Below are 27,500 nucleotides of genomic sequence, written 5' to 3' on the forward strand. Positions count from 1 at the left end.
CAAGCTCGCGTTGTGAGCTTGCAGATCGGCTATTTTTGGCAAAGACAAAGTGTGTTGAGGGAGGAAAGAGCAGACCAAGTACAGAGCCAAAGGTCAGGTTTTGAGGGTTTTAAGTGGTTAATGTCTGAAAACACACATTTAACATGAATGAATCCAATATGTAGTGGGGGGTCCCTGCTTCATCTCTCTCTCAGCTAAGGGGTCCTTGGCCTGAAAAACGTTGAAGACCCCTGGCGTAGAGAGATTCACCTCAACTGACATAGTTATTAAGTAATTCATCATTATAATTATTAGTAATTAACTGGACACTGTCTTACCAGTGCTGTACTGATTATACCTCATTATATATTTGATTATACTTCATTCATTGACCTGACTTTATGATTCTCTATTGTGATTTGCTAATTTAATTCCTCTTCCAGATTACCTAAACAACCTCTCTCCAGACTCCAAGGAGTATGAAGACACCCAAGGTACAGCAGCATCTCGCCGCAGAACGTTCGTACGATAGCTCACGGCAGGGCACTCATCATGTCTCTAACGGCCATTAACGGGAGAAATTAAAGCTCGCTCTGCATTCCCTGTTATTCATGGTCCGGTTCAAAGTGTTTACGACCTCACGGGGAATTTATCAGGGCTCATTTGGCATGGATACACAGTCAGGAGAGAGACGTTTTGAGGCTGTTTATTTCTGTCAGTCCGTTGCCGATCCCAATTTTGGAGAGTCCTAAACCACCGATAACAGATGTTTCAATCTGGGAACCCATTCAGTAAAACATTAAAAGATCTATGCAGGATCTATCTTGAGAGACTACTGATGTTTTAGCCAATACTTTGTAAAACAATTTAATTAAAAAAATAGCAATTGCAGAGACCGATGTCGTCAAAAAAGTAATATAGTGACATGACCAATACTGTATATTGGCCAGGTCTGGCTCTAGTTGTGGCTCTCTTCTACCTGAGCACATTATGTGTACTGTAATTCATGAGGAGGCCAGTTGCAGTAACACTATCTCTGTGACTTATGGCAACTAGTTGTTTGTTGTTTTGTTTGGTTGTTTGTTTGTTGGTTGTTCATAGTTTTTTGATTTTTTGGTAAAGCGTCCTTGGGTTCATGAAAGGCGCTATAAATTCAAGCTATTATTATCATTGTTGTTGTTGTTGTTGTTGTTGTTGTTGTTGTTGTTGTTGTTGTTATTATTATCTAAGATAAGGAAGTGAATTCCAAGCCAGATGCTTAGACACCCCCAGGCCCCCTGCTCATTACAGTGGGAGAATGCAGGGGTAATATGTAGAGCCAGACCAATATATTTAACTTTTATTAAGATATCAATATCGGCAAATGTGTCCCTATTTTTAAGCACTTTCAACCTGGCATCCCTATTCTGGGCATGTCATACGTGAAAGTAAAAAAAAAAGTTCAAAAATTGCAGATTTACAAGCTCACAACTTGTATTTTTATTTATTTGTTTGCTTCAAATTGATTTCAAGTATATCAGTCAAAACATCGGTAATTGTTGGTCTGCGACACAGTATTTGACCCAAAAGTCCTGGCCGATTCATAAGGAGACAGACGAAAGACAAAGTTTGATTGTAAATCATAATCACCTCGTAACATAAGGTCTCTGTCTCTCTCTGTTTCTCTTTCTGTCTCTCTCCCAGCTGCTGTGGTGACAGTGTCTGCCATTGCGGATCAAGCCAATGACAGTTTGAAACACGGGGTGAGTGTCAGATGCGGGCACATGATTGATTCATACATTGCCTTGTAAAACATAAAACCATTCTAAAGCTTTCTTCTGCTTTGTCCTCTCTCTCTTTCTCTCTCTCTGTCTCTCTCTCTCTCTCTCTCTCTCTCTCTCTCTCTCTCTCTCTCTCTCTCTCTCTCTCTCTCTCTCTCTCTCTCTCTCCCTCTCTCGTATCATGTGCTCTCAGGAGAACCTGTTGCGTCTGGTCAACATAGAGTACAGTGTACGTGGCCAGAGGGGCCTGCTGCAGCCTGGCAGGGTAGGCTATGATAACAGCATTGTTTCTCTGCCATCGTATGGTGCCAGGAGCCCAGCCCTCCTGCCCTCCACCACCCCAGTGTTGGCCTTTATCCCACCAGTCAGCTGGGAATCCCCCTGCTTCTCTCTCTGCGTTGGGGTGGCTGGTGGAGAGCAGGTGGTCCGGAGGCCCGGTTTAAACAACTCTCAAACTGGCCTTCCTATTTTGATCATGTCATTATAGGCAAAACATTTTAATAATGTTCAAAATTTACAATTTCTAATAAACTCTGAATTTCCAAAATGTAAAAAATACAGAAAATAGCAGATCTACAAGTTTGTAGGTCGGCTATTTTCACAATTTTTCATACAACTAAGTATAAAGGGTTTAAATGGTTGAACAAACATTGCACATGTCCCGTGGTGTGAATGGTACAGTATGTAGCTCTGTTTTAGCATGTGTGTGTGTGCGCTGTATGTTGATGTGTTCCCAGGTATTTATAAAGGAGGGAACTCTGATGAAGGTCAGCAGGAAGAGCAGACAGCCTCGCCATCTGTTTCTGGTAAATGTCACTTCCTGTTTGCAGCGTGACGCTCAGCTAAACAAATTAAGTCCCCCTAACTGGTGGTCATACTGTGTATGCTCTTATTTGTTTATTTTAATTATCTCAACGCCTTCTTTGCAAGTTAACGCATTTGGCTTTTATATCTAATAGCGGTGTAAAGGCTAAAGTCAGATATTTTCTGGTGGCTCTGTTTGTATGTCTAGACTATGGGATTGAGAGCAGGGTTTCCTGTCAGGATGTTTCTGAACGTCGACTTCCTGAGCCAGGGCTTTATTGACAGCACAGGGAAGGTCAAGAGAAACTCCTTAAGCCTAATTTATACTGTGTCGCTCGCCGCATTGTTAGCAGTGGTGAAAGAAGTACTCATAAGTAGCAATACCAGAATATAAAAATACTCTTTTACAAGGAAACAGTCTTTGTTCAAAAGTACAAAAATATTGGCATCAAAAAGTAAAATTTTTTAAAGTAAAAGTACTCAAATTTGACAATATTTGTCAAATTGTATCGAAGATAGCAGATCTACAAGCTACAAGATCAGCTATTTTTGATTAGTCCAAGGATAAAATAGTGCTTAAGTTCATGCATATTTTATAATAATGTTCTAAATCTGCAAATTAATTAGTAATTAAGCTGTCAAATGAATATAGTACAGTAAAAAGTGCGATATTTGCCGCTGAGATGTTGTAGAGTAGAAGTATAAAGTATTGAAAAATGGAAATACTCAAGTAAAGGAAAAGTACCTCAAAATTATACTTAAATGCACTAAAATGTACTTAGTTACTTGCCACCACAGATTGTTAGCTTGAAAGTCTCAGTTATTTCCGGCATGGGATGAAGAATAAATTAGGCTTTAAACACTAAATGACCAACATGGATCGGTGTGACTCTCACCTACTCTCTTAGCCAAATTCATCTTAAGCTAAGCTAACACTTCAAAAAAGTCTGCATTCCTACTTATCACGACTATGCGTATAGTGCTACAAACTATGTTGAAGGTGTTAAAAAATATAAACTATCCGCTTATGCAGCCCCATGCGCTTTTGTCAAATGACCGTCATCCTTCACCCCTGTAAGACAACACTGAGCAAACAGAGAAGAAAGGGAGAGCAGAGGGATGTCATTTATAAAGCCATAAGACTAAACAGAATAACAATGTGAGACGGGACATTCTTCATCGCCGGGCAGGCAGGGCGAGAAATCTCTGTAGCCTTGCCAATAGTGCATTCTCCACCTCACGAGAGACACACACAAAAAGACTGAGAAACAAAGAGAAAGATGGCAGCCTGTAATAAAGATGCACGTTTCCAACATAACAAGAGAGAAAGGTCCACAATCAGAGAACACTCCCTTGTACTCCTCTGTCATGTTCAAGTATGAACCAGATGGTCCAGACTAGTCACTGATAAAAAAGCATCTTAATCCTCTATTCTTTGTATAAAAAAAAAACGACCTGAGTTACAACTCCGCCTACACCAAATCTCTTCGCCAAAAATAGCCGATCTACAAGCCCACAACGCGTTGTGAGCTTGTAGATCTGCTATTTTTGGCGAACGTTCTCCCAGAATAGGCATAGGCCGGGGTTCCAGTGGTTAAAGCTCTTATTTCTCTCAGGAGGTCACAACCAACAGTAAACCCACAGCTTGTATTCCTAAAGATTTACAAAGAGAACAAGTCAATGCCCCACTGCACCGAGAAGTAAGGATAATACAGTGATGCATTGTGCTATTAAAGTTGCTTTTATCTAAGTTAAATGATTCAAAGTGAAATGGTTTACCTAAGCTATGCCTTCTTTTGAAGGACTTGGAGCTTTGTGGAGCTTTGTGGGGACTATTTTGTGTCACTATTTTGTCTAGAATAAAAAAAACTAAAAGTGCTATTGCACTTTCTGTGTCACACAAACATATATGCTGTACAATTGTTTTCAAACAAGATGATATATTGAGCTAATTATCTTCTCTTTAAGGAACTGACATAGTCAGGATTTCCTTTGAACATGAGCCAATGGTCACACGTTTGAAGATCAAAGTCTAGCTTAGAGTGCCACCAAGTGGCGACATGCTGCATGCACACATAGCAGCCATTGTTCAAATTGGACTGTCTGAAGCAATATTTTTGGTCTTTCGGGCGGTTAAATAATTGTGTGATATCTCTATGTATTTTTCAGATGAACGATGTGTTGCTGTATACCTACCCCCAGCAAGATGGGAAGTACAGATTGAAGAACACTCTCTCACTCACAGGGATGAAGGTAGCTTTGGATAGCAGTTGCTCCCACTCTCTTTTCTTCACATGATTGATCTCATCACGTCTGATATTTGATACATAAATACAACTCACTGATATTTCAGGTCAGTAAACCTGTCATAGACAATGTCCAGAATGGCCTGAAGATTGATGCAACCGACATTTCCATCACATTGTCAGCAAGGTGCGTCACTGTGTAACTGTTATCTTATAGGCCTATCCTGTTTCCTATGTCAGTGGCTTTTAAACAAAATAAATAAAAAACAAAGTTCATATTAAATATTATAACATTTATTTTTGTCAAAATGTAATAATTAAACCAATGAACTGAACAACTAACAAGACAGTTTCGTACATGTAACCAAATGCACCCTTACTGTACATGTCTACGCCCTCAGAGTTAAATTAACGCTGAACTTTTGACTGTGTAGTGATGTTCTGTGCTGTTTTGTGTCCAGCTCGTGCAACGAGAGAGAGGACTGGTTCTACTCTCTGAGCAGGACTGTAGCCGACCATACAAGAGGACCTACCGTTTTTAATAGCTGTCCAGCCGAGGTGAGAAAGAGCACCACCGTGTGTGTAATTACACACCCTATTACTTATTATGGTTTGTTACGTTGTTTTTAGTCTCCTCTGTGTTATAAAGGCATCTTTTGTACATACGTGTGACGTGTGTGTGTGTGTGTGTGTGTGTGTGTGTGTGTGTGTGTGTGTGTGTGTGTGTGTGTGTGTGTGTGTGTGTGTGTGTGTGTGTGTGTGTGTGTGTGTGTGTGTGTGTGTGTGTGTGTGTGTTCCAGGCTAGAGAGCGTCTGTGGTTGTCTCTAGGTGAGAAGGCCCCGACACTTGTCCCGGTGTCTCATGTGATGATGTGTATGAGCTGCAATTCAGATTTCGGCCTGACTCTGCGTAGACACCACTGCCATGCCTGTGGCAGGGTTAGTAACACACTCGAAAACACACACACACACACACACACACACACACACACACACACACACACACACACACACACACACACACACACACACACACAAACAGAAAACATCTACAAACAGATCATCTACGACAGAAACTGTACCTCCGAACAGAGCTGGGAGTGTGGCGCTCCGTTCGTTTGTGTGTCATTCTCTTGTGACGGGAACCTGAAATGTCCTTTTTTGTCATGATGTAGATTGTTTGCAGGAGCTGCTGCCGGAACCGGTACCCCCTGAAGTACATGAGAGATCGCATGGCCAAAGTGTGTGACCACTGTTACAACCAACTCAAGAAGAAAGGTACACAACTCACACCGTCCTCCTCTCGCTTTACCTGCATCTGCACTGTAAAGCCTTAGTGATGCTCTTTAGTAAACAGAAAGAACTCTTCCAGGTCAGGACACCAATTTTATCCAATCAGGAGAGTGAACGCCACAAAGATAATTTTTCAGTTCCAATTTTGTCAAAAAAATGTTTCTTCCGTTTCATCACTTTCAACCAATATCACTTGTTTATCCTGTTTATTGGACGAGTTCTCTCGACTGATTGGATCAAATTGGTATTCCGATCTGAAAATATATTTTCTGTTTACTAAAGAGCTGGAGAGATGGTAAGACACCTGTTAATGAACAATATAGATATTTAACACGTATTTTTAAAAAAATCACTTATATATCCTTCAACTGTCTCTCTGTCTCTCTCTCTCTTTGTGCAGGGGGGGATGTGTCTGCATTGACAGCTAAAAACAGTCCTCGGTTAAACCGATCCAGTCGTCCTCTCTCCGCTGTGTTCCAGAACATTCACCCTCCTACCCTTTGGAGACATCGGAAAGGCACTGCCTCCCTGACCCAGGTATATAACCCTAAAAATGTACGCCTTATGATGGAAATGTATGCAATATTATGTTCATAGTACAGCTAGAGGGAATTAACCACTTAAGCCTTGACACCTGTATGTGATGAAAATAGCTGATCTACAAACTGTCAATGCATCGCACAATGTGATGCGTTGTGAGCTTGTAGATCTGCTATTTTTCCTGTACAACACCGGTGTAAGACATGTATAAAGTAAGCATATACTGTACAGTAGGCCTAAATGCCTTCAATGACATGCCCATAATAGCGATGACAGGGTTAATGATGTGTTTCATTTTTGATGATGTGATCTAGTCAGCCATGCAAATTAAGGGTGAAATTATTATTCAATCAGCATTACATTTACACATTTATTCATTGATAGTGAACAGTGGAGATGGACAGGAAACAGGGAGAGAGAGATGGGGAGAGACATGCAGTAAAGATCGACGGGAACGGGAGTCGAACCTGCAATGCACTGTCAGGCTGCATTAGAGCCTATAAGTACCGGAATCGCTAGGCCAGCAGTCCGGGCCTATAGATTTTTAACAATTTAATTATCAGTTGTGGTGTTGTAGCCTATAATATATAAATGTCATATATGGGTGACCTGTTTACAGCTTTGTGCTTGACACATTACTGTTGAAATAAAAGTCCTTCTAATGCGAAGTGGTTGATGTCTGAGCACAGTCCTTTTGACTTGGTATGGTATCACAATTTTCTGATCCAGCACCACTTTTTAGGCATTAGGATGTGTGTCTTCTTTGTTGATTGTTCTTTGACTGGGGGTTAACATATACAGTGACCAGACGTCCTGGTTTGTCTAGGATTGTCCCAGTTTCAAGCTGGGTGTCCCGAGTCTTGACAAATATCTCTAAAACACTCAAATGTCCCGGTTTTCAACATTCACTATCAAATTGGCCCAATTTTCACTAAAATTTAAATAATATGTTTTGTTTTGAATGGCTATATATATATATATATATATAATATATTAATATATATATGAAGCTTATACTCCGTCGTACGATGGTGCCGCTTTGTGTCGCTTGCCGAACAGATGTGGCACGTTATTAGCTTGTAGATCAGTTGTTTTTGGAAAGTGACACTGTCATTCAGTATGATGAAGTATTGATTAGTCTCTATTCTGGGCATATCATAATACCCATGGAAAAAATGGACGATCTACAAACTCACGACGCCACGCGTCTTGAGCTTGTAGATCTGCCATTTTCAGCGAAGAGATTCGACTTTCAGGGAGAAACAGAGGAGACCAAGTGCGGACCAAAAAATACTGTAAAAAGCAGTGGTTCTCAAATTGGGGTCTGGGGACCCCCAGATTCCAGGGGGTGCCCAGATAAATTATTGATAGGAACCAAACCTTTACAGGTCTGTAACTAAGAGAGTGTACAAATGGTTCCATTTGTGTACAAGAGTTACGGGGTTCCGTGGCCTAATGAATACCAAACTGGGGGTCCTTGAAATTGAAAGGTTTGGAAACCACTGGTGTATAGCAGTGTTTCCCATACAGTCGGTCAGGACACATTTTTGGGTCGTGGACCCATTTTCCTGGGTCGCAAGTAAATATCCTTAATAAAAGTCTTAATAAAAATTCGTATAAGTTATAATAAATACGATTATATTTTGTTATTTCAAAAGATTATTCCCCCCCCCAAAAAAAAAACATTTAAAAAAATGATTTCATGAAAATGAAAATACAATAAAAAATAAATCAAAGAAATTCCATTATTTTTTTAATTTAAGAAGTAGTTGTGAGCTTGTAGATTTTTTGGGGCTCGAGCTAAAAAGTTTGAGAACCTCTGGTGTGTACTGTGTAGAGTAGAGTTTAAGTGGTTAACGTTCCTCATGAGATCTCTCCTTGTTGCCCAGGTGACGGTGTCAGATGAAGGATCCATAAGTGGCAACCTGCAGCGCAGTAAGAGAAGCAAAAAGAACTGGAAGAGGCTGTGGTTCCTGCTCAAAGACAAGGTGCTTTACACCTACCGGGCCAGAGAGGTGAGGGGGAATGTACTCTCCCCTTATACCTAAACACACACACGCACGCACACGCACGCACGCACGCACGCACGCACGCACGCACACACACACACACACACACACACACACACACACACACACACACACACACACACACACACACACACACACACACACACACACACTCACACACACACTCACAGAGAACATCGCTTAAGGTCTTTACACGAATAAACCACATTCAAATCGCATCAGAACTATGATATTGTTCAGTGTTTCTTAAACACTAGGTGGGAAATAATTTTATGGTCCCATTTCTATGGGCTGCAAGTAAAAAAAATTAAGACCCCCCCAAATCAGAGCATATAATAAACAGGTTGATGCTTTTCTTCGCGCAGTCGCGTTGAAATATCAACCTATTTTAGAACAAGAAATTGCATTGCTTTATCGCTTTATTTGCGTTCTGTGTTGATGTACTTGATGTTGATAATGTTAATTTTCAGGCCCATTAACTGCATGAAAAAAACGGTAAAGTCCACAGTGAAGCGTCCATTTGGTTACATTTTTACACTTTCGGAATGACAAATGTATAAAAGGATAAATTGACCCATCAAACAATCACAATGTTTCTTTATTTGTCTGGTCTTGGTCCAGGAGCAGGTGGAGTCTGAGAGTCTGCCTCTGCTGGGCTTCACAGTGAGACACCCTGACAGACAGCCCGGGGCGGAGGAGACCACCGAGTTCCAACTCTACCACAAAAAGACTCTGTATTACACCTTCAAGGCTGAGGATAACCACACAGCCCAGAGGTGAGATGAACAACAAAAATCCCCTTGGATTACGGATTTTTTTTTTTTTTACTTAAAGGGGTATTTCACTTTCAAAAAAACTTTGGGTCATTTTATCATCTACTCATGCTTTTATGAGCCCCCCAGACCGCTTTTAAGTTGCTTGATTCATTATTTAGATATTTGATATTCATTTTATCAGACACGCCCCCTTCCTATACAAACCCATTATAACTTCAAACTCCATTTTTAACATGTTAGATTCATCAAAAACACCCGTCCTTTTTTCTGGTGACTCTCCCTGCCCTCTTAATACGCGAGGGGGCCGTGTTTTTTCGATCACTTTTTTCATTTATTTTTAATATATTGTTTTGAAAATTAAAAAAAGTTAATACAATAACAAATTTAAATTAAATAAATGAAAAAAGTAATCGAAAAAACACGACCCCCTCTCACATTAGGAGGGCAGGGTGAGTCACCAGAACCAAGAACGGGTGTTTTTGATGAATCTAACATGTTAAAAATGGAGTTTGAAGTTATAATGGGTTTGTATAGGAAGGGGGCGTGTCTGATAAAATGAATATCAAATATCTAAATAATGAATCACGCAACTTAAAAACGGTCTGGGGGGCTCACAAAAGCCTGAGTAGACTATAAAATGACCAAAAGTTTTTTTGAAAGTGAAATATCCCTTTAACTTCCCTACAGAAATAAAAGATCTAGATGTAGTCATTAGGGTCATTTCTACGCCTGAGAAATGTATAGTCGATTTGTAGGCGGTCCTTTATATACTTACTCTTTGGATAAATTAGTACTTTCACACCGCCAGTTGATGCTTCAAAGAGATATGCATATAGTCACCGGCCTTTCTGTATCTGTCTATATCTGTGTCCCTTTAATGCCCATATATGGAGTTCCGTGCCAGGCATGTCCAAATATGGAGTCCAGCCCAGCCTAGGACCACACTGTTTTTTATTTTTTATTATTTTATTTCTTTATTGTTTTTCAGAGTCAGAATCAGCATTTTACACAAATGTGGTCGCGGCTTTACATGATAGATATAATATATAGTAAATATTAGTAATAATAATAGTCATAATCATAATATGAATATAATTATAATCGTGATGCCAGTACTATGACGTAATAAAGTTTAAAAGAATCCACTGTACAAAGCCAGCACGAACTCTTGCGGTTACTGACTTGACTGAAATGGGAAACAGATAAACATGGACCGTTTTCAGTTCCTTCAAACCAACACAAAAGGTTACCACGGGTCTACTCCAGAGCCTTGACGATGGCTTCGTTGGCCTCTATGCAGATCTGAACCTCTGCCCTGCACGCCTCCTCGGACACAGTGGACACGTCGAGCCGGGCCTTCTCCAGGTTGGCCTTTGCAGCCGCAATGTCCAGCTGGTCAAGGGGCACAGCCTCCTCCGCTAGCAGCTGTACCGAGGAATCCGCGTTGACTGTCACCGACCCACTGCTTACAAAATATTTGGCAGAGGAGCCGTCGTCATTGAAGACCGTGACGACCCCGGGCCTGAGCACCTGCAGGGTGGGCACGTGGGCGGGGAGGATACCGAATGCCCCGGTCAGCGTGGGCACGTCAACCTGTTTGACACTGGCGTCTTTGAAGAACACCTGGGTGGGAGAGGCGAACGTGAAGGACATCTGAGGCGAGCCTGTGGCTGCTTCAGCGTAGCAGCGAGCGTGCCTCAGCACGGGGAGAGAACGACGGAGAAATCTTGCTGCCATCATGTTAGTGAAATAGGCTGTAATCGGGATTCATTTAAATCTCACAGTGATCCCCAAACCCTTGTATGAGTGAAGTCAGTCAGTGTGCGCCTGATCACTATGACGTCAAATTGATGACATCAGGGCACTGCATTTATGGGGATTTGCGGGTTTATCTGTATTGTTTTGTACCCGTCTTTCTGACTGTGTCCCTTTTATGCCCATATTTGGAGATCTCTGTATGTTTCTGTCTGTTTGCCTGTAGCCTCGATCTCCAGGCTTTTATTGTTTAGTTTTGCTAGAAAATAAAAGCCTGGACCAGCGCGTCGTGATGGTCCATTGTGGAACCTTGGGCCGTCAACCTTTACTTTATAGAGTGCAGTCAGAAGACAGGCCTTGATAGCCACAGCGTTGATATACTGAATGTAATAGATAAGAACTTCAGAATTCTCCAGGCGCTCAACCGAACGCTTGTTTGCATGCAGACTTAGATGTGGAGCGAATTGCCTTCGTGATATATCAGGTCGTATTGTTTTAATATCATTAATTTGCTGTTCTGTTATTCACGTAGTATAGAGGGAATCTCCCTTGTTTGTCAATAAAGATGCCTTGCGCATGTAAAAGGTAATTTCTGTGTATGTCGTCTCTAAACTGGACTTTAGGGTTTATTGAACCAAGAGTGACAGTGCTGTCACGGCACATCAGCTGGTGACCCCGACCGTGACCCTGTCCAGTCCAGACGACCGCTGGATCCATAAGATCCAAATAACAATTCGCCCATACACTATGTGCTACAATTCCGTGGGGCCCCAGGAAGGGTACACACGGTGCTATATGTGAATTGTATTATATCAAATTTAGAACAATTGCTAAAGATAAAGTTAATGTATATGTGCATGTGAAAGTCACCACTGAACAGCAGATTGAATGACCTTTGTGTTTAATACTTAGGCTCTGTACTTCATATACCCCATGATGTCCTGTTAGCGTGGCTGGGTGGACCGAGTTGATCCTCCCAGCAACTGTCTCTGTATATGTTTATGAGACCACCGGAGACACCCCGACGTTTTTTTACACGGATGTTTAACTATCAGCTGTTACTATCAGTTATTTGTCTTTATTTATATATATATTCATGTCAAGGCCTCTAGAATAACCCACGATCCAACTTGGGTGTTCGAGCAATGCATGGCTATATATATAAATATATGGATTTATTTTTGTTGTACCTCGAAATACCACTTTTTCACGCTTTGGTTTTCGGTGCGGGTGAATTTATCTAATATTAGTTTTACACTAGGTGCTGGGGGTTTGTCTGTGTGCCTGCATGAATATATCCTTACAATTGTCATAATGGTCCTATAGTTTACTGAGACACTACACTGTTTCTCTGTATTCTGTGGTCCTATAATTTACTGAGACACTACACTGTTTCTCTGTATTCTGTGGTCCTATAGTTTACTGAGACACTACACTGTTTCTCTGTATTCTGTGGTCCTATAGTTTACTGAGACACTACACTGTTTCTCTGTATTCTGTGGTCCTATAGTTTACTGAGACACTACACTGTTTCTCTGTGTTCTGTGGTCCTATAGGTTACTGATAGACCACACTGTCTCAGTGTACTTTATGATCCTATGGTTTACTGAGACACTACACTGTCTCTCTGTATTCTATGATCCAACAGTTTACTGAGACAATACAATAAGTGGCCTTTACTAGGATCTCTAAACCGCAAACCACGCCGGGTACATGGGAGAAGATAGCGTGTAGCCTAAGTTGTGTACGTTATGTGTCGTTATGTGTTATTATGTGAAAGCTGGGACTGCGGCTAAGAAAATACTACAGGTTATATTATGTGAAAGCTGGGACTGCGGCTAAGAAAATACTACAGGTTATATTATGTGAAAGCTGGGACTGCGGCTAAGAAAATACTACAGGTTATATTATGTGAAAGCTGGGACTGCGGCTAAGAAAATACTACAGGTTATATTATGTGAAAGCTGGGACTGCGGCTAAGAAAATACTACAGGTTATATTATGTGAAAGCTGGGACTGCGGCTAAGAAAATACTACAGGTTATATTATGTGAAAGCTGAGACTGCGGCTAAGAAAATACTACAGGTTATATTATGTTTAAGCTGAGACTGCCACTAAGGGGCGACCCCAAAAATACTACAGGTTACATGCACGTTATGTTTAGCTCCAGCATCCGAGCGAGGTGACGTGAACGGCTGGCTCTGCAGCCTAGGGTTGCCCCCTAAATAGTACTACAGTGTGTCATATGTGTCTTTATATGTATGTTATATGTACGTCATCCGAATGAATGAAGGCCTCTGTAAGTCCTGTCTGTTTGTTTGTTGTTGTTTTTTTAAGGAGCATCCACTAGTCTACACCTTAGTGGAGACTATTCTTCCTGAGGTCCAGGTTTGTGCTTAAGTACAGTCTTGAGGTATTGTTACTTTAAAAAGCCCTTACAGCTATCTGTATTTTTACTTCCACTGCATACATCTCAGAGGCAGACAGTGTGCTTCTGCCCCTGCAAAACACCTTGAGAACGTTAGTGAGGTTAGGGGGTAGGCTCCCCAATCCTTGCTGACAACAGGCGGCAGCGGGGTCGCAAGGCTCCCAGAGCACGTTAAAGACTCAATATAGTGCTGGGGAGAGACTGAAGGGCCCCCGTGTTCTGTCAAGGATGAATCAACATCCTAGCTGTGGAACCGTCTAGTCGGTGTGCCGACTGCCGCTCTCTCCTAGGGTTGGCAGCACATGGTGCGTGGATGACAGTCCACACCTAACCGGCCGGGAGTGCGTTACTCACCGGTTACAGGCAAGGCGGGTGAAAACGGTTAATATTCTGGTTCCCGTAGCCAAGCGGGGCCAGGACAAGACCGTCGGTTTCCTGCCTGGGGCGCCAACCACGCCTACGGGTAAGGGATCGCTATCGACTGGGTCACCCGCCGGTCGGATCGCAAGAAGCATTAATTCCATGGCGTGCTCCCCGACAGGAGGCGGGTGTGGTCGCTGCGTTCGGCTCAATGTACAGTCAGGCCATCACAAGCTGAAAGCGACCGCCGGAGTGCTACAGTTACTAAGCGAGTGATGCTCCTGTGATCGGTGGGCTTTGAAAAGAAGACGCCGGGAAGCAGGAGACTTGAACTCTCTATCCAGGGTGACCTGGGTGTAGACCTCAAGTGGAAAGGGGTCTAGCCTGGGACTGCGCCCCGGTGGGGAGGTTCGAAAGACTTAAGTGAGCCCTTAGATTAAAAGATTGGAGTCAGTTATTTTGGAAAATGGAAAAAGAGGAAAAAAAGCGAGGAGAGAAATATGATGTTCAAATAAATTAGTTTCTACAGAGAATTCTAAAAAAAAAAGAAAAGAAAAAAAAATAGCTTCCATACAGTAAGTGAGTCACTCCCCTCAGAGAGAGAGAGAGAGAGAGAGCCTGGCGCAGCACTATAGAAAAAAAGGGGGGACCCTGTGAACTGATCAGATCTTATATGCAGAAATAATGTACTGTGACCAAACTAAGCGTTATCCGTAATAATTGTATCAATTTGTAGATCTGCTATTTTCGTTAAATTTTATGCACAGTCTGCAATATGTTGTATACCTATGATTTGTATAATCCCAAAAACCAACAGTTTACTTTCTTAGAAGTGACCAGACCAGAAACAACATGCAAGTGCACTAAGGTGACTAAATGATTGTTGACTCTGAACTGAATATCAGTAAAAAAAATATATATATAGTTATAATAAAGAGAAAAGCCAATTTGACCGTGTGGTTAAGTAAGTAGAGTGTAAGTGTAAAATAAATAGGTTATATTTAAAATAAGTAATAATAATAATTATTATTTTAATAATTTTAAGAATGTAACAGTGGACGAGGTTAGGGGGTAGGCTCCCCAATCCTTGTCCACAACAGGCGGCAGCGGGGTCGCAAGGCTCCCAGAGCACGTTAAAGACGTTATATAGTGCTGGGGAGAGACTGAAGGGCCCCCGTGTTCTGTCAAGGATGAATCAACATCCTAGCTGTGTTTTCCGTCTAGTCGGTGTGCCGACTGCCGCTCTCTCCTAGGGTTGGCAGCACATGGTGCGTGGATGACAGTCCACACCTAACCGGACGGGAGTGCGTGACTCACCGGTTACAGGCAAGGCGGGTGAAAACGGTTAATATTCTGGTTCCCGTAGCCAAGCGGGGCCAGGACAAGACCGTCGGTTTCCTGCCTGGGGCGCCAACTACGCCTACGGGTAAGGGATCGCTATCGACTGGGTCACCCGCCGGTCGGATCGCAAAAAGCATTAATTCCATGGCGTGCTCCCCGACAGGAGGCGGGTGTGGTCGCTGCGTTCGGCTCAATGTACAGTCAGGCCATCACAAGCTGAAAGCGACCGCCGGAGTGCTACAGTTACTAAGCGAGTGATGCTCCTGTGATCGGTGGGCTTTGAAAAGAAGACACCGGGAAGCAGGAGACTTGAACTCTCTATCCAGGGTGACCTGGGTGTAGACCTCAAGTGGAAAGGGGTCTAGCCTGGGACTGCGCCCCGGTGGGGAGGTTCGAAAGACTTAAGTGAAACCTGATTTTGACTCGCATAGATTAAAGTTTCAAAAGATCACATAATAATATTTCACCAGTAGTAATATAACATTACATCTGATGTATAGTGACATCATAGACTAAAATAACTATAATAGCTTGAGGTTAGGGGGTAGGCTCCCCAATCCTTGAGCTAAACAGGCGGCAGCGGGGTCGCAAGGCTCCCAGAGCACGTTAAAGACGTTATATAGTGCTGGGGAGAGACTGAAGGGCCCCCGTGTTCTGTCAAGGATGAATCAACATCCTAGCTGTGGAACCGTCTAGTCGGTGTGCCGACTGCCGCTCTCTCCTAGGGTTGGCAGCACATGGTGCGTGGATGACAGTCCACACCTAACCGGACGGGAGCGCGTGACTCACCGGTTACAGGCAAGGCGGGTGAAAACGGTTAATATTCTGGTTCCCGTAGCCAAGCGGGGCCAGGACAAGACCGTCGGTTTCCTGCCTGGGGCGCCAACCACGCCTACGGGTAAGGGATCGCTATCGACTGGGTCACCCGCCGGTCGGATCGCAAAAAGCATTAATTCCATGGCGTGCTCCCCGACAGGAGGCGGGTGTGGTCGCTGCGTTCGGCTCAATGTACAGTCAGGCCATCACAAGCTGAAAGCGACCGCCGGAGTGCTACAGTTACTAAGCGAGTGATGCTCCTGTGATCGGTGGGCTTTGAAAAGAAGACGCCGGGAAGCAGGAGACTTGAACTCTCTATCCAGGGTGACCTGGGTGTAGACCTCAAGTGGAAAGGGGTCTAGCCTGGGACTGCGCCCCGGTGGGGAGGTTCGAAAGACTTAAGTGAATCAGAGAAAACAACCAAATTGAAGTGAAACTGTTGTAATGTGTAGTGTTAAATAGAATGCCACAATCAAACTATATATATATTCAAATTAAACTAAATTATACAGGCCAATGTCAAATTAGTTAACTGAACGGAAACATGCTGTGTGCGTGTTGGCTCTTTTTGTGCTCTGGCTTGATTTGATTCACATACAGCGAAGTGAGGTGTTTGTGTGCGTTGGTTTCTCTGAAACAGGTCATGGGTTGCAGAAGAGAATTGTACAATTTTGTATAGCCCGAGAATAATGTCAATTGACCTGTGCATAAAGCACAGGAAAGTTGTTTTGTTGTGTTTCCAATTACATTTTGTGTATGGTATGTGTTGTTGTGTATGTCAAAAAAGGTAAAGGAGGGTGGCACCCTGGCCTCTGCACATTCCTATGCTGTGTGCCCTGCCGGGTGTCAGGTCAAGGAGGGAAATAATATGATAGAGATCAAAGACTCACCATCAAACCCCCACCCCATTTTTTTTTTAGATAAAGGAGGGACACTACACATTTAATTTGAGTAGTACCAATATCACTCTCAGCCAGACAGGAACATACCATTGTTTCATGGGGTACATCTATGCTGCCCAAGGCCACTGAACGACCCCAGAATACATATTAATTTTGATTTTGATTTTGATAGTAATGTTGGGGGACATAATCTGATCGTAGCGATCTCCCTGGCAGCTTTAGGCACATTAAATATAGGCTGTCTTGCCCTTCGCAAATGGCAAGTGATAAGAGAGCAGTGACAGAGTGATCCCAATACACACCACAGAAACATTATATTGCCACCTGGGCCCCCATGCTGAACTTGACGAAGAACACCCCTGCACGATATCTACGCCCCGACTTTCGACCTCAAGGAGGGTACGGATCTGACTGGCGCTTGGGGGTTGGGGCCCCTGTGTATAATACGGGGGGCTCCGGTCTCAGGCCCCAGGAGGGTACGGACCCGGGGGGCTCGGGAGTGGGACCTCCGTCTCTTAGCTCATTCAGTGCCAAGTACATTTGTTAATGGCACTGGATGGGTTGGGGGGGGGGGCTAGTCTTGGGCTCTGTCGGAACCTCCTCCTCCGGGCTCGGAAAGGTGACCACCTCAACCAGAGGAATTGGAGAAGAAACCAAAAATGCACACAGAGATAACAAGAGATTTTTTTTTTTTTTAAATATATATATATATACACATGTTAGAATAGTTGCTTGTAAAGGAAAACTCAGTGGGAATGCCCCACTGAGGGACCCTAAGTCTAGCAATGCGATATGGAATCAAATGATGTAATTGTCCCCAATAAGAGCTCATGTCCAGATGGTAGGTTTGGGACTGCCCCAGCCTAGTTCAGAGTTTCCCCTTCAAAGAAAAGGGTTTTCCTCGGCTCACATGACTCAAAAAGAGAAAAATGGGACCTGATTTTTTAAACATGAAATATGTTATGCTAATGGAAATAATTTCTATAAGTACTGTCTAGATTTTAATCTTGTGTTGTTGTGGGTACTAAATTCGTACCCAAGGAGGGCTTGATGGTCCATTGTGGAACCTTGGGCCGTCAACCTTTACTTTATAGAGTGCAGTCAGAAGACAGGCCTTGATAGCCACAGCGTTGATATACTGAATGTAATAGATAAGAACTTCAGAATTCTCCAGGCGCTCAACCGAACGCTTGTTTGCATGCAGACTTAGATGTGGAGCGAATTGCCTTCGTGATATATCAGGTCGTATTGTTTTAATATCATTAATTTGCTGTTCTGTTATTCACGTAGTATAGAGGGAATCTCCCTTGTTTGTCAATAAAGATGCCTTGCGCATGTAAAAGGTAATTTCTGTGTATGTCGTCTCTAAACTGGACTTTAGGGTTTATTGAACCAAGAGTGACAGTGCTGTCACGGCACATCAGTCGGTGTACCCGATATAGGAAGTGTTTCATTTCCCCAACCAACCAGAGTGCAGTGGGCGTCGCTCGTAATGTTGTGTTGACGGGGCGGGGGCTGACGGACAGATCGGTGAACCAATAGGATCACACGCATCTCTCTCGCCGGAGATGTTAAACCCGCCCCTCTAGGTACGACAACAGGAGGGCTAGTGCAGCCTAGTTTGCCTGTGTCCCTTTTATGAGTTCCCTGATGTCATCAGTATACTGTATATGCCCATATATGGTCATATCGGTCGGAGTTTTCACGCATTTATAGTAGGATCTGCACCCTGGGCAGTGTTGCCAGATTCTGTGAGAGAAACAAGCAACCAGGTCTAGGAAAACCAGCCCAAAATGGGCCACATGAGCACTTTAACATATACATCAGCTATTTGAAAATAGCAGATCTACAAGCTCACAACGCGTCGCGATGCGACGCGTTGTGAGCTTGTAGATCGGCTATTTTCAAATAAAATCTTGCGGGGAAATTAAAATAAGCAGATCTGACAACCCTGACCCTGGGCAGTGCACACTGGAGAGCTGTCATTCATTGGTGGTCATTTATTGATCAACACAATGAACGGGACCAAGAGTTGTCATACTTGGCGATGAAATACCAAAAAATCCTAAACATGCAAGTCTTTCCGTCGTGGTGCCATGGGGCGTCTCTGAGATGTAGTGGAGTAGAAGGTATTCAATTTCAGCTCTTGTTGCAAGAAGTTCCAAGAATCAGGTGCACCAAAGCTGAAAGCAGTCTTTCCCCAGTTCCGAACTGGCAAAAGGAACCAGAAGGACTAGCCAATCGTTGGAGCGAGTTGGAATGTGACTAGGTTTGAAAAACAGGTTGAGAATAGCTGTGGAATAAAGTTGAAGTTGTTTGTCTGGACATGTCCAAATATGGAGACACAAGCTGCACTCTGTACAGATGTCATGGACTGGCCTCCAGTAGGCTACTCTGACAACGGTTAGAGTCAAAGTGCTGTAACTACACTTTTGGAGACATTTGTTGACTTATTTATTTGTCTCGAAGGTCAGATTAGTCTTCGTGATTTTGGGGGATAAACAATGACCTCATCAAGATATTAGTGCAATATCACGTATATAACAATAACCCATTTGGTGGCCAGTTGAAACACTTCAAAGCCTTTTTTTCTGTTTGATTCATGGCGTAGTTACTGCACTTTGGCAATGGACCCCAAATTAATTTGTATTTGGCCGCGGACTCCCATCTGAAATTATTTTGTGCCAGGGACCCCCATACAATATTTGTGTTGTTAAAATTATCATTTTTTTTTTAAATCTTAAAGATTTTTCAAGATAAAGAAAAGCAGATCTACAAGCTTCACAACGCGTTGCATCACGACATGTTGTGAAGCTTGTAGATTAGCTATTTTTAAATAACCGATGTATATAGGGTTAAAGTGGTACAACTGATTTTGATGCAATATTAATAAATTTTGCTGGGCCCACTGGAGCCCCCTCAAGGACCCCTGGGGGTCCCCGGACCTCACTTTAAGAACCACTGTTGTAGACATCCCAGTACTGACATCACACTAATGATGTCATAAGCCCAATTCCAATACAACATTTTTGGCCTCGTCTCCTCCGTCTACTAGCATGGCGGTGTAACGGGCAAATTGGTGACCTTCCAAAATATGTGATGTGGACTGTTGTGGAAAGATTTGAGTATTGGAATTGACTTTGTACCTATTTCACCCGCGTAATAACCCGGGCAGTGCTGGGTACCCCAGCTATAATAATACATTCTCAATTTCTTTCTAATTCAGGACCACATGTTAAAAATATCTCAACTAGTAGTTGTCCATCTGTTATGCAGGCAGGCACAGGACCTGTGGGGTTCCACACTGGAAGGATGCTGTACTTTTTGTTTGCCTGAATTACTCATGTCATGCAAGTCATAATAATAACATGATTAAATCTGTTCTTTTTACAGGTGGGTAAATGCCATGGAGGAAGCCACAGTTTTATAGCACTGGTCGCTGAACATGGAACTGAATGCCCATCACTCACTTTTTTACCTTTCCTATTCTGCCATTTTTCTCGCCATGCAAATACCTGAATGTGAAGAGAAAAGCGGAAGATGAAGGACAATGAATATAGTTATTGTTGATGGCCACACTTATCTGAAGAAAGGAAGACGCTGTGTTCTTTGAGAGGGGACACGATCACCTACTTTGTCATGTCACCCTCCAGTGTTTACAAGCCACTGCTCCTCCGGCAGGTGTAATGCTGGGAGTCAGGAGAGAGCTGTTGGCCCAGATATGTAGCCATCTGGAAAATTCCACTAAGGTGACCTGCATTTCCCCCTGAAGTTGATCAACTTGGATTTCTCATCTAATTCCCTGGAAAGCTGGTAGATTATTTTCAAAGTGAGTGGGCGGATGAGATTGAGATTGAGACTGATTTGGATTGTGTGTGCGTTTTTACACATTGATTAACCACTTAACCACTGAACCACAAAGAAGTCTACATTCTTTCAAAAAATAGCCGATCTACAAGCTCCCCTGTGATCTTGTAGATCTGCAATTGTCAAAACGTGTTTTTATTTTTGCCTATAATAATAATCCCAAATTGGGATGCCTGGGTTAAGTGGTTTCAACCTGGCGTCCCTATTTTGGACATGCCATTTTAGGCAAATAAATGACGAAAATAGCAGATCTACAAGCTCTCAACCTGTTGTAATGCTACATGTATCTGCTACAGTATTTCCACTATTTTTGAAATATGGCTCATGTGGTTAATTCTATCTCAATTGTCAAATTTAACGGAATAACTTAAGCATCTCATCACTACATTACAGTTGTACTCTATGTTTTATTTGAGGTTGCCAAAAATAATTGATCATCATTTGAACTGACCGCCATATGTTGCCTGATTCTGGTGTTATTATCTGATCGTCACAGTTAAAAGATCAACTATTATGCCTTTGTTTTCACCACATCATTTTCCACTTGGGAAAAAAAATAGTACATTACACCCAATGCCTGATATTTTGAATCACAGGTGCTCGCAAATAATTGATATTGTGTTATCTGTATAGAGGTGTTTGTATGTTTGTCATGTACTGTATTTCAGATGTCTTGCAAGAGCCTGTAAATGTAATTACATACATTTAAAGGCTTGATTTATTATTTGCTTTATTTGCACTGATATACTGTAAAAGAGAATAAACCTAAAAGAGTAATCTATAAGTCTGCCTTTTATTACTTACTGTATAATATATCTCAGTGTGTGGTTACTGCAAATCTCTCTTCTTTTTTTTGCACAAAAAGTCTTTGCCATTATTTAAAACATTTACTGTTGGTTGACTTGGAGTGAAACAATTATCTCGGCAATCAGTGTCATGGACATGTAAAAGCGGAATTCCTGTGAGTAGCCTTGATTATTCTTCCTTGTGTCCTCTAGATGGCACACTGGGTTAAGTGACCTAAAATAGCAGATCTACAAGCTCACAACACATTTTCCATTTCCGCACGATATGTGAACCAGGCTTCAGCATTGCAGGACAACAGGCAGCCACTGACGATTGTAAAATCAGTAGTAAATTATGACACCAACGTCAGTGTTGCAATCCTCCGTGCAGTCCATCTCTCAGCAGGTGCATACTACACCAGCTATGCATGAGCCTATCAGACGAATGTGTTGAGTCTGTTATGAAATACATACTGTACCATGTGTGGTAACGCAGTGGCCTATTTAGATCCACCCACCCACATGGTTGCTACATAAAAAAAACTGCCACTAAAGGAGAAGTGAGATGCGTTGGTGAACTCACTGGTGTTTCAGAAACAGAACGCACTTCAAGGTGTTAGGCAAGGCGCAAAAGGTGGGTTGGATACGCAGACTTTACACTACTGTGAGCTATGCACGCAGGAGTGGGTGGCATGCAAAGACCAGGCCTGCTCCGTTTCTCATCTTCCCCGGGGGCTTGCTGACCCAGAATGATGTTACACAGAAAGTTTTCTTTCAAAAAGTTCCTGAAAGTTGCAGACACCTCGTCCTACATAGAGGAGGAATCATTCATCACCGTGTGCTTCAGTTCTATCTCCTACTTTCCTCTTTTCGCTTCCCCTGCGACGTCCTCGCTTCACCCTTTCCCCAAACATTACAGTCATCTTCAGAACCATGACTTTGTCTTCCAAGCTGTGTCATGTTCCACTTTGTAAAGTCTGTGTATTCTTCTAGTATTCTGTTACACAGTGCTCTGCACATTACTTGCTGATCATAATTTGTTCTTAATGAGCTGCCGCCCACTGCCAGAACCAAAGATAGAGCTCATCTCCGCCACTATTATCCACAACACCTGTTTCTATTCAGTGATACAATTTTTTTCAATAACCTCGCACCTATTGCAGCTATCATTCTGCTGTGCCAAATGCACTCATACAACACTAATGATTAGTCCTGTAGATTCAGTCAAGGCAGCTGAAAATGGGAGAGTGCCGTGTTTATTTACTGACTGTCATCTTCTGACTACCTAAGGGATGCAGAGCTTTGGTTTGCTTTTTTCTATTTGACATAGCATAGTGTTTGGCTAGTTGGAGATAGACACAACAGTAAGACACTTAAGTATGTAAATCTAAATGGCTGAGATGTCAACAGAAATAAAGTGGTGGTGATGTTGTTTTTGTTTGGTGCTGGAGTGGACATGTAAAATTGGAATTCCACTTGTTTTTGACAGTGGAGGGAGTGGCACCCGTGCCATAACCCTGTACACACTAACCTCTATGGTATGTCACTACCGGCCAAGGCAGCACACACACACGCACACGCACACGCACACGCACATGCACATGCACATGCACATGCACATGCACACGCACAAACGAGTTAAATTAATCCTGAGGATTGTACTGGGCAGACGCTTTCAGCTCCATTGTATATGCTTTTACGTGTTATCTCTGGTTCTCATCGAAGGAAGTATAAACTGTTTAACATAGCTAAACCCCATTTTCTGTGCAGAACTTCCTCATCCGTGAGTGCCGACCGCCGTGGAATTCTGCAAGACCAACAACTTCCCTTTTACGTGATAACTTCACACTAACACACAGACATGGTCAGCTGAAGTCCAGTTGTCTTCAACAAGGACAAAAGGAGAGAGAGAGAGAGAGAGAGAGAGAGAGAGAGAGAGAGAGAGAGAGAGAGAGAGAGAGAGAGAGAGAGAGAGAGAGAGAGAGAGAGAAGAGAGAGAGAGAGAGAGAGAGAGAGAGAGAGAGAGAGGAGAAAATAACTCCCCTGTCCCCTTGACATTGGCTTGACATTGCTGTGCTGGCAACTTCTTGTGTTCCTCTGCACCCCACTCCTGAGAGAGAGAGAAAGGGAGAAAAGAGAGTAGGAGAAAAAGGTGTGTGGCAAGGTGCAAGAATAGAGGGACAAGCTCTTATGTCCTACTTTACTAACTATGCAGCCGACACTGAAAACCATTCCATCTCCCTCGCTGCACTTTTAGAACTCGCCCTCCCTTCCTGAGCAAGAATTTGAGGAAGAGGCGTTGTGAGGACCGTTTTCCTTGTCCTCACAAGAGAAATGGTCGTTTTATGGTTGAAAAATATTTTTAGAGATATGTTTACAATTAGGAAAAGATTCAGGTTGGGGTTAGAGTCAGGATTAGACATTTAGAGGTTAGACGTAGAGGTTGGAATTAGAGTTAAACATGATTTATACTTCTTATTTGCCAGTGTCATGCACCAAAAAATAGCTGATCTATAAGCTCTATTACAAACGTGTGTGTGTGTGTGTGTGTGTGTGTGTGTGTGTGTGTGTGTCCTCTGTGTGTGTGCGTGTGCGTGTGCGTGTGCGTGCGTGCGTGTGTGTGTATGTGTGTGTGTGTGTGCGCGTGTGTGCGTGCGTGTGTGTATCATGGTTTGGTTTGCTTGGCTCTTGGGTCACCACTCTGTCATCAGTACTACCCATCCACAAAATGGAGAAACAATCATAATGTGTGAGGTTGGCAACTTCAACAAAAATAACAACTATTCTGAGCTCTAGGTGGGCAGCTCCAGCTGGAGATGGCGAGGCGCTAGCTGCGTGCCTGTTCCTGGGGAGATACAGCCAACAAAAAGTAACTCATAATTGAGATGATTTCACAATGATGCAATGTACTGTAAGTACCAATTAATCCCCAGCATGACGGGGCTTTATTTTCCAGACACTTTCATCCAGCAATTAGTCACTTGTAATAACGTCACATTATACCAAAGGATCACCCAGGGACCGTATGTATAGGCCCTACAATTATGGGTCCATTTACAGTATCTACTCTCAGAGTTAAACTAACACTGAGGATTCTGCTGTGTATCAAAAATTATACAAAAATTAAACAAATGATACAAAAATTATACACAGCAGTGTATCAAAAATGATACACAGCTGAGCTGATACATTATAATACATTAAACAGAGCAACCCCCCCTATACGGTCTGTGTTACAGTAGAGAAGAGTGACTTCTATGGTGTCTGTGATCCATAGGGCCCCAGTGGAACCCCAGGAAGATTAACGACCATTCGGAAGCTAATGGGGACCCAAATAAAGAATAAAGGGCCATACATATGGCACCAGAGAGCTGGGAGACTGACACGAGGCTCTCGACATTATAGTTTAAGCTCCACGAGCTAAATTTAACTGAATAGCTTTACTGGAGCTAATACATCCATCCCAGAGGCATAGGTGTAAAGTAACTAAGTACATTTACTCAAGTACTGTACTTAAGTACACTTTTGGGTAATTTTTACTTTACTGAAGTATTTCCCATCTTCAATACTTTTACTTCTACTCCACTACATTTCAGAGGTAAATATTGTACTTTTACTCCACTACAGTGATTTGAAAACTTTAGTTACTAGTTACTTTCCAGATATACATTATTACATTATAAAACATACATTAACCACTTTTGCCCTCTTTTATACCTAGGCTATTTGAAAATACCCGATCTGCTATTTACAAACATTTTAGTACTTTTACTTTTGGTACTTTAAGTACATTTTGATACCAATACTTTTGTACTTTTACTCAAGTAAATGTTGAATTCCGGACTTTTACTTGTAACAGAGTACTTTTACATTGCAGTATTGATACTTTTACTTAAGTAAAACATTTGAGTACCTTTTCCACTACTGCATATCACAACACTTCATGTGCTGTATACACTGTGTGTGTGTGTGTGTGTGTGTGTGTGTGTGTGTGTGTGTGTGTGTGTGTGTGTGTGTGTGTGTGTGTGTGTGTGTGTGTGTGTGTGTGTGTGTGTGTGTGTGTGTGTGTGTGTGTGTGTGTGTGTGTGTCTGGGCTGTCAGAGGTCAACGTACTACAACAGTATAGGTACACTCACAGAGCAGACCCCTGTGGAGTTCCTCAGTTTCATGAGTCAGGAAATCCCTCTTATTACGTAAGTCCTCATTGAAGTGAGTGGGACGCTGACACTCCTCCGTCAGCTGGTTGTAGTGCAGGTTTCATCTTACAGCAGTGCTTACATTTACACATCTCCAGCTGAGAGGGTTACACACACACTCTCTGATAAACTACACCGCCAGGCCGTTTATTTATACAGATCCTGCGCAATCACGCCATCCAAAATCAACACTTTAAGTTGAATCAACATTCTGGATTGTACTGCGTATGATGCTTATTGCTTAAAGTGAATTCTCTGCGTGTTTCCAATTTAGCTCGAGCTCAACTCTGACACTTCCACACCCACCAACCCTCGCATGTGATGCAATGCCAAGCCCCCCCCCACCACCCACACACATGCTCTGCAGACACACACACTCACACACACACACACACACACACACACACACACACACACACACACACACACACACACACACACACACACACACACACACACACACACACACACACACACACACACACACACACACACACACACACACACTCACACACACACACTCACACTTTATGTAATTAAAAAAAAAGTACAAATCCTAGGCTCTTCCCCCACATGAACTACCCCCTTAAGGGGGTTCCAGGGGTCCCCCAGCAAAATGAAGAACAATTTATTCACTTTAACCCATATTTCATACTTCGGACATTCCAAAATAGCCAATCGAGCCCACAATGCATCGCGTTCACAAATCTTATGGGGGAACCAGCTGGCACAAAATATTTTCCAATGAGGGTCTGACTCTGTGGCCAATAGCCTACATATGATCCCTTATACCCTTGACAATATGAACATGTTTGAGAACCACTGATCTAGGACAGTGGTTCTCAACCTGTGGGTCGGGACCCCCAAGGGGTCCCCACATGATGTTTGGGGGGGACACAGATGACAGTGAAGTGACCATTTAAGGACTTTTAAGACCTGTTTAATACCTAAACAAAAAAAGAAAGAAAGAAAGAAATGAAAATAGACCGTTACTGCATCCAAAGTGATCAACAAACTACTACAAAAACTGGTCAAACATTGGCCAAATTGTCAAATAACATCACCGGCAAAAAATGAGAAAATACCAGATCTACCAGATTGTGAAAATAGCCTCACAACGCCTCGCACTGCGAGGCGTTGTGAGGCTATTTTCACAATATTTATCTGTGGAACCGAGTCACACTAAATGCAATGCCTCAACTCCTACAATTCCAAGTCAGGGTGGGGGGTCCCCAGTTCAAATATGATTATTTTGGGGGGCCACAGCCTGAAAAGGTTGAGAACCTACTGATCTAGGACAGACAGACTCACCACCAGCAATGCAGATCTACTGTATTATCCCACCATGTAGTCATCCTGGGCTGGTTTCCCTGCTGCTGCAGGTGATAACGTCTGGTATATATGACTGCTGTGAGGAATCACACATATAGAAATAAGAACATGCCATATGCATGTGATGTGTGTGTCATGTATAGGGTTATAATATGTTTATAACGTCTATAACAATGCAAATGTCTCATCCCCACGGACTATAACTGTCAAATCTAGCTTTTCAAAATAGGGCATCTGCAACTAATGGGACACAGACTTTTGTGTGAAGGCTATACGTGCGCGTGTAGGTTG

At 42.7% G+C, this 27,500-nt stretch overlaps 2 protein-coding genes across 6 annotated transcripts in view; one reads left to right on the forward strand and one right to left on the reverse strand.

The window, feature by feature from the left end:
• The window catches only part of LOC308082751 (FYVE, RhoGEF and PH domain-containing protein 5-like), a 37,192-nt gene extending 15,555 nt beyond the window's left edge, over nt 1–21,637 (forward strand). For 2 of the 5 annotated variants that reach the window (XM_080424742.1, XM_080424743.1), the window contains exons 9-21: nt 423–473; nt 1,663–1,721; nt 1,933–2,004; nt 2,477–2,545; nt 4,713–4,796; nt 4,897–4,976; nt 5,251–5,347; nt 5,590–5,727; nt 5,964–6,066; nt 6,482–6,618; nt 8,511–8,636; nt 9,273–9,427; nt 20,423–21,637. In XM_080424742.1, the coding sequence (XP_080280868.1) occupies nt 423–473; nt 1,663–1,721; nt 1,933–2,004; nt 2,477–2,545; nt 4,713–4,796; nt 4,897–4,976; nt 5,251–5,347; nt 5,590–5,727; nt 5,964–6,066; nt 6,482–6,618; nt 8,511–8,636; nt 9,273–9,427; nt 20,423–20,459 (1,208 nt within the window). In that variant the 3' untranslated portion in view covers nt 20,460–21,637. The remainder of the gene's footprint in view (nt 1–422; nt 474–1,662; nt 1,722–1,932; nt 2,005–2,476; nt 2,546–4,712; nt 4,797–4,896; nt 4,977–5,250; nt 5,348–5,589; nt 5,728–5,963; nt 6,067–6,481; nt 6,619–8,510; nt 8,637–9,272; nt 9,428–20,422) is intronic. The other 3 variants (XM_080424744.1, XM_080424745.1, XM_080424746.1) reach the window with 3 other exon arrangements.
• On the reverse strand, nt 10,625–11,171 carry LOC308082327 (ATP synthase subunit delta, mitochondrial-like). The gene has a single exon (XM_080424045.1). It carries the CDS (start codon nt 11,165–11,167, stop codon nt 10,685–10,687), a length of 483 nt encoding a protein of 160 aa, XP_080280171.1. The 5' UTR covers nt 11,168–11,171; the 3' UTR covers nt 10,625–10,684.
• Nucleotides 21,638–27,500: the final 5,863 nt, after the last annotated feature.

Source organism: Gymnoscopelus braueri, assembly GCF_963280865.1.
Source record: "Gymnoscopelus braueri genome assembly, chromosome: 3".
NCBI classification, from domain to species: Eukaryota; Metazoa; Chordata; class Actinopteri; order Myctophiformes; family Myctophidae; genus Gymnoscopelus; species Gymnoscopelus braueri.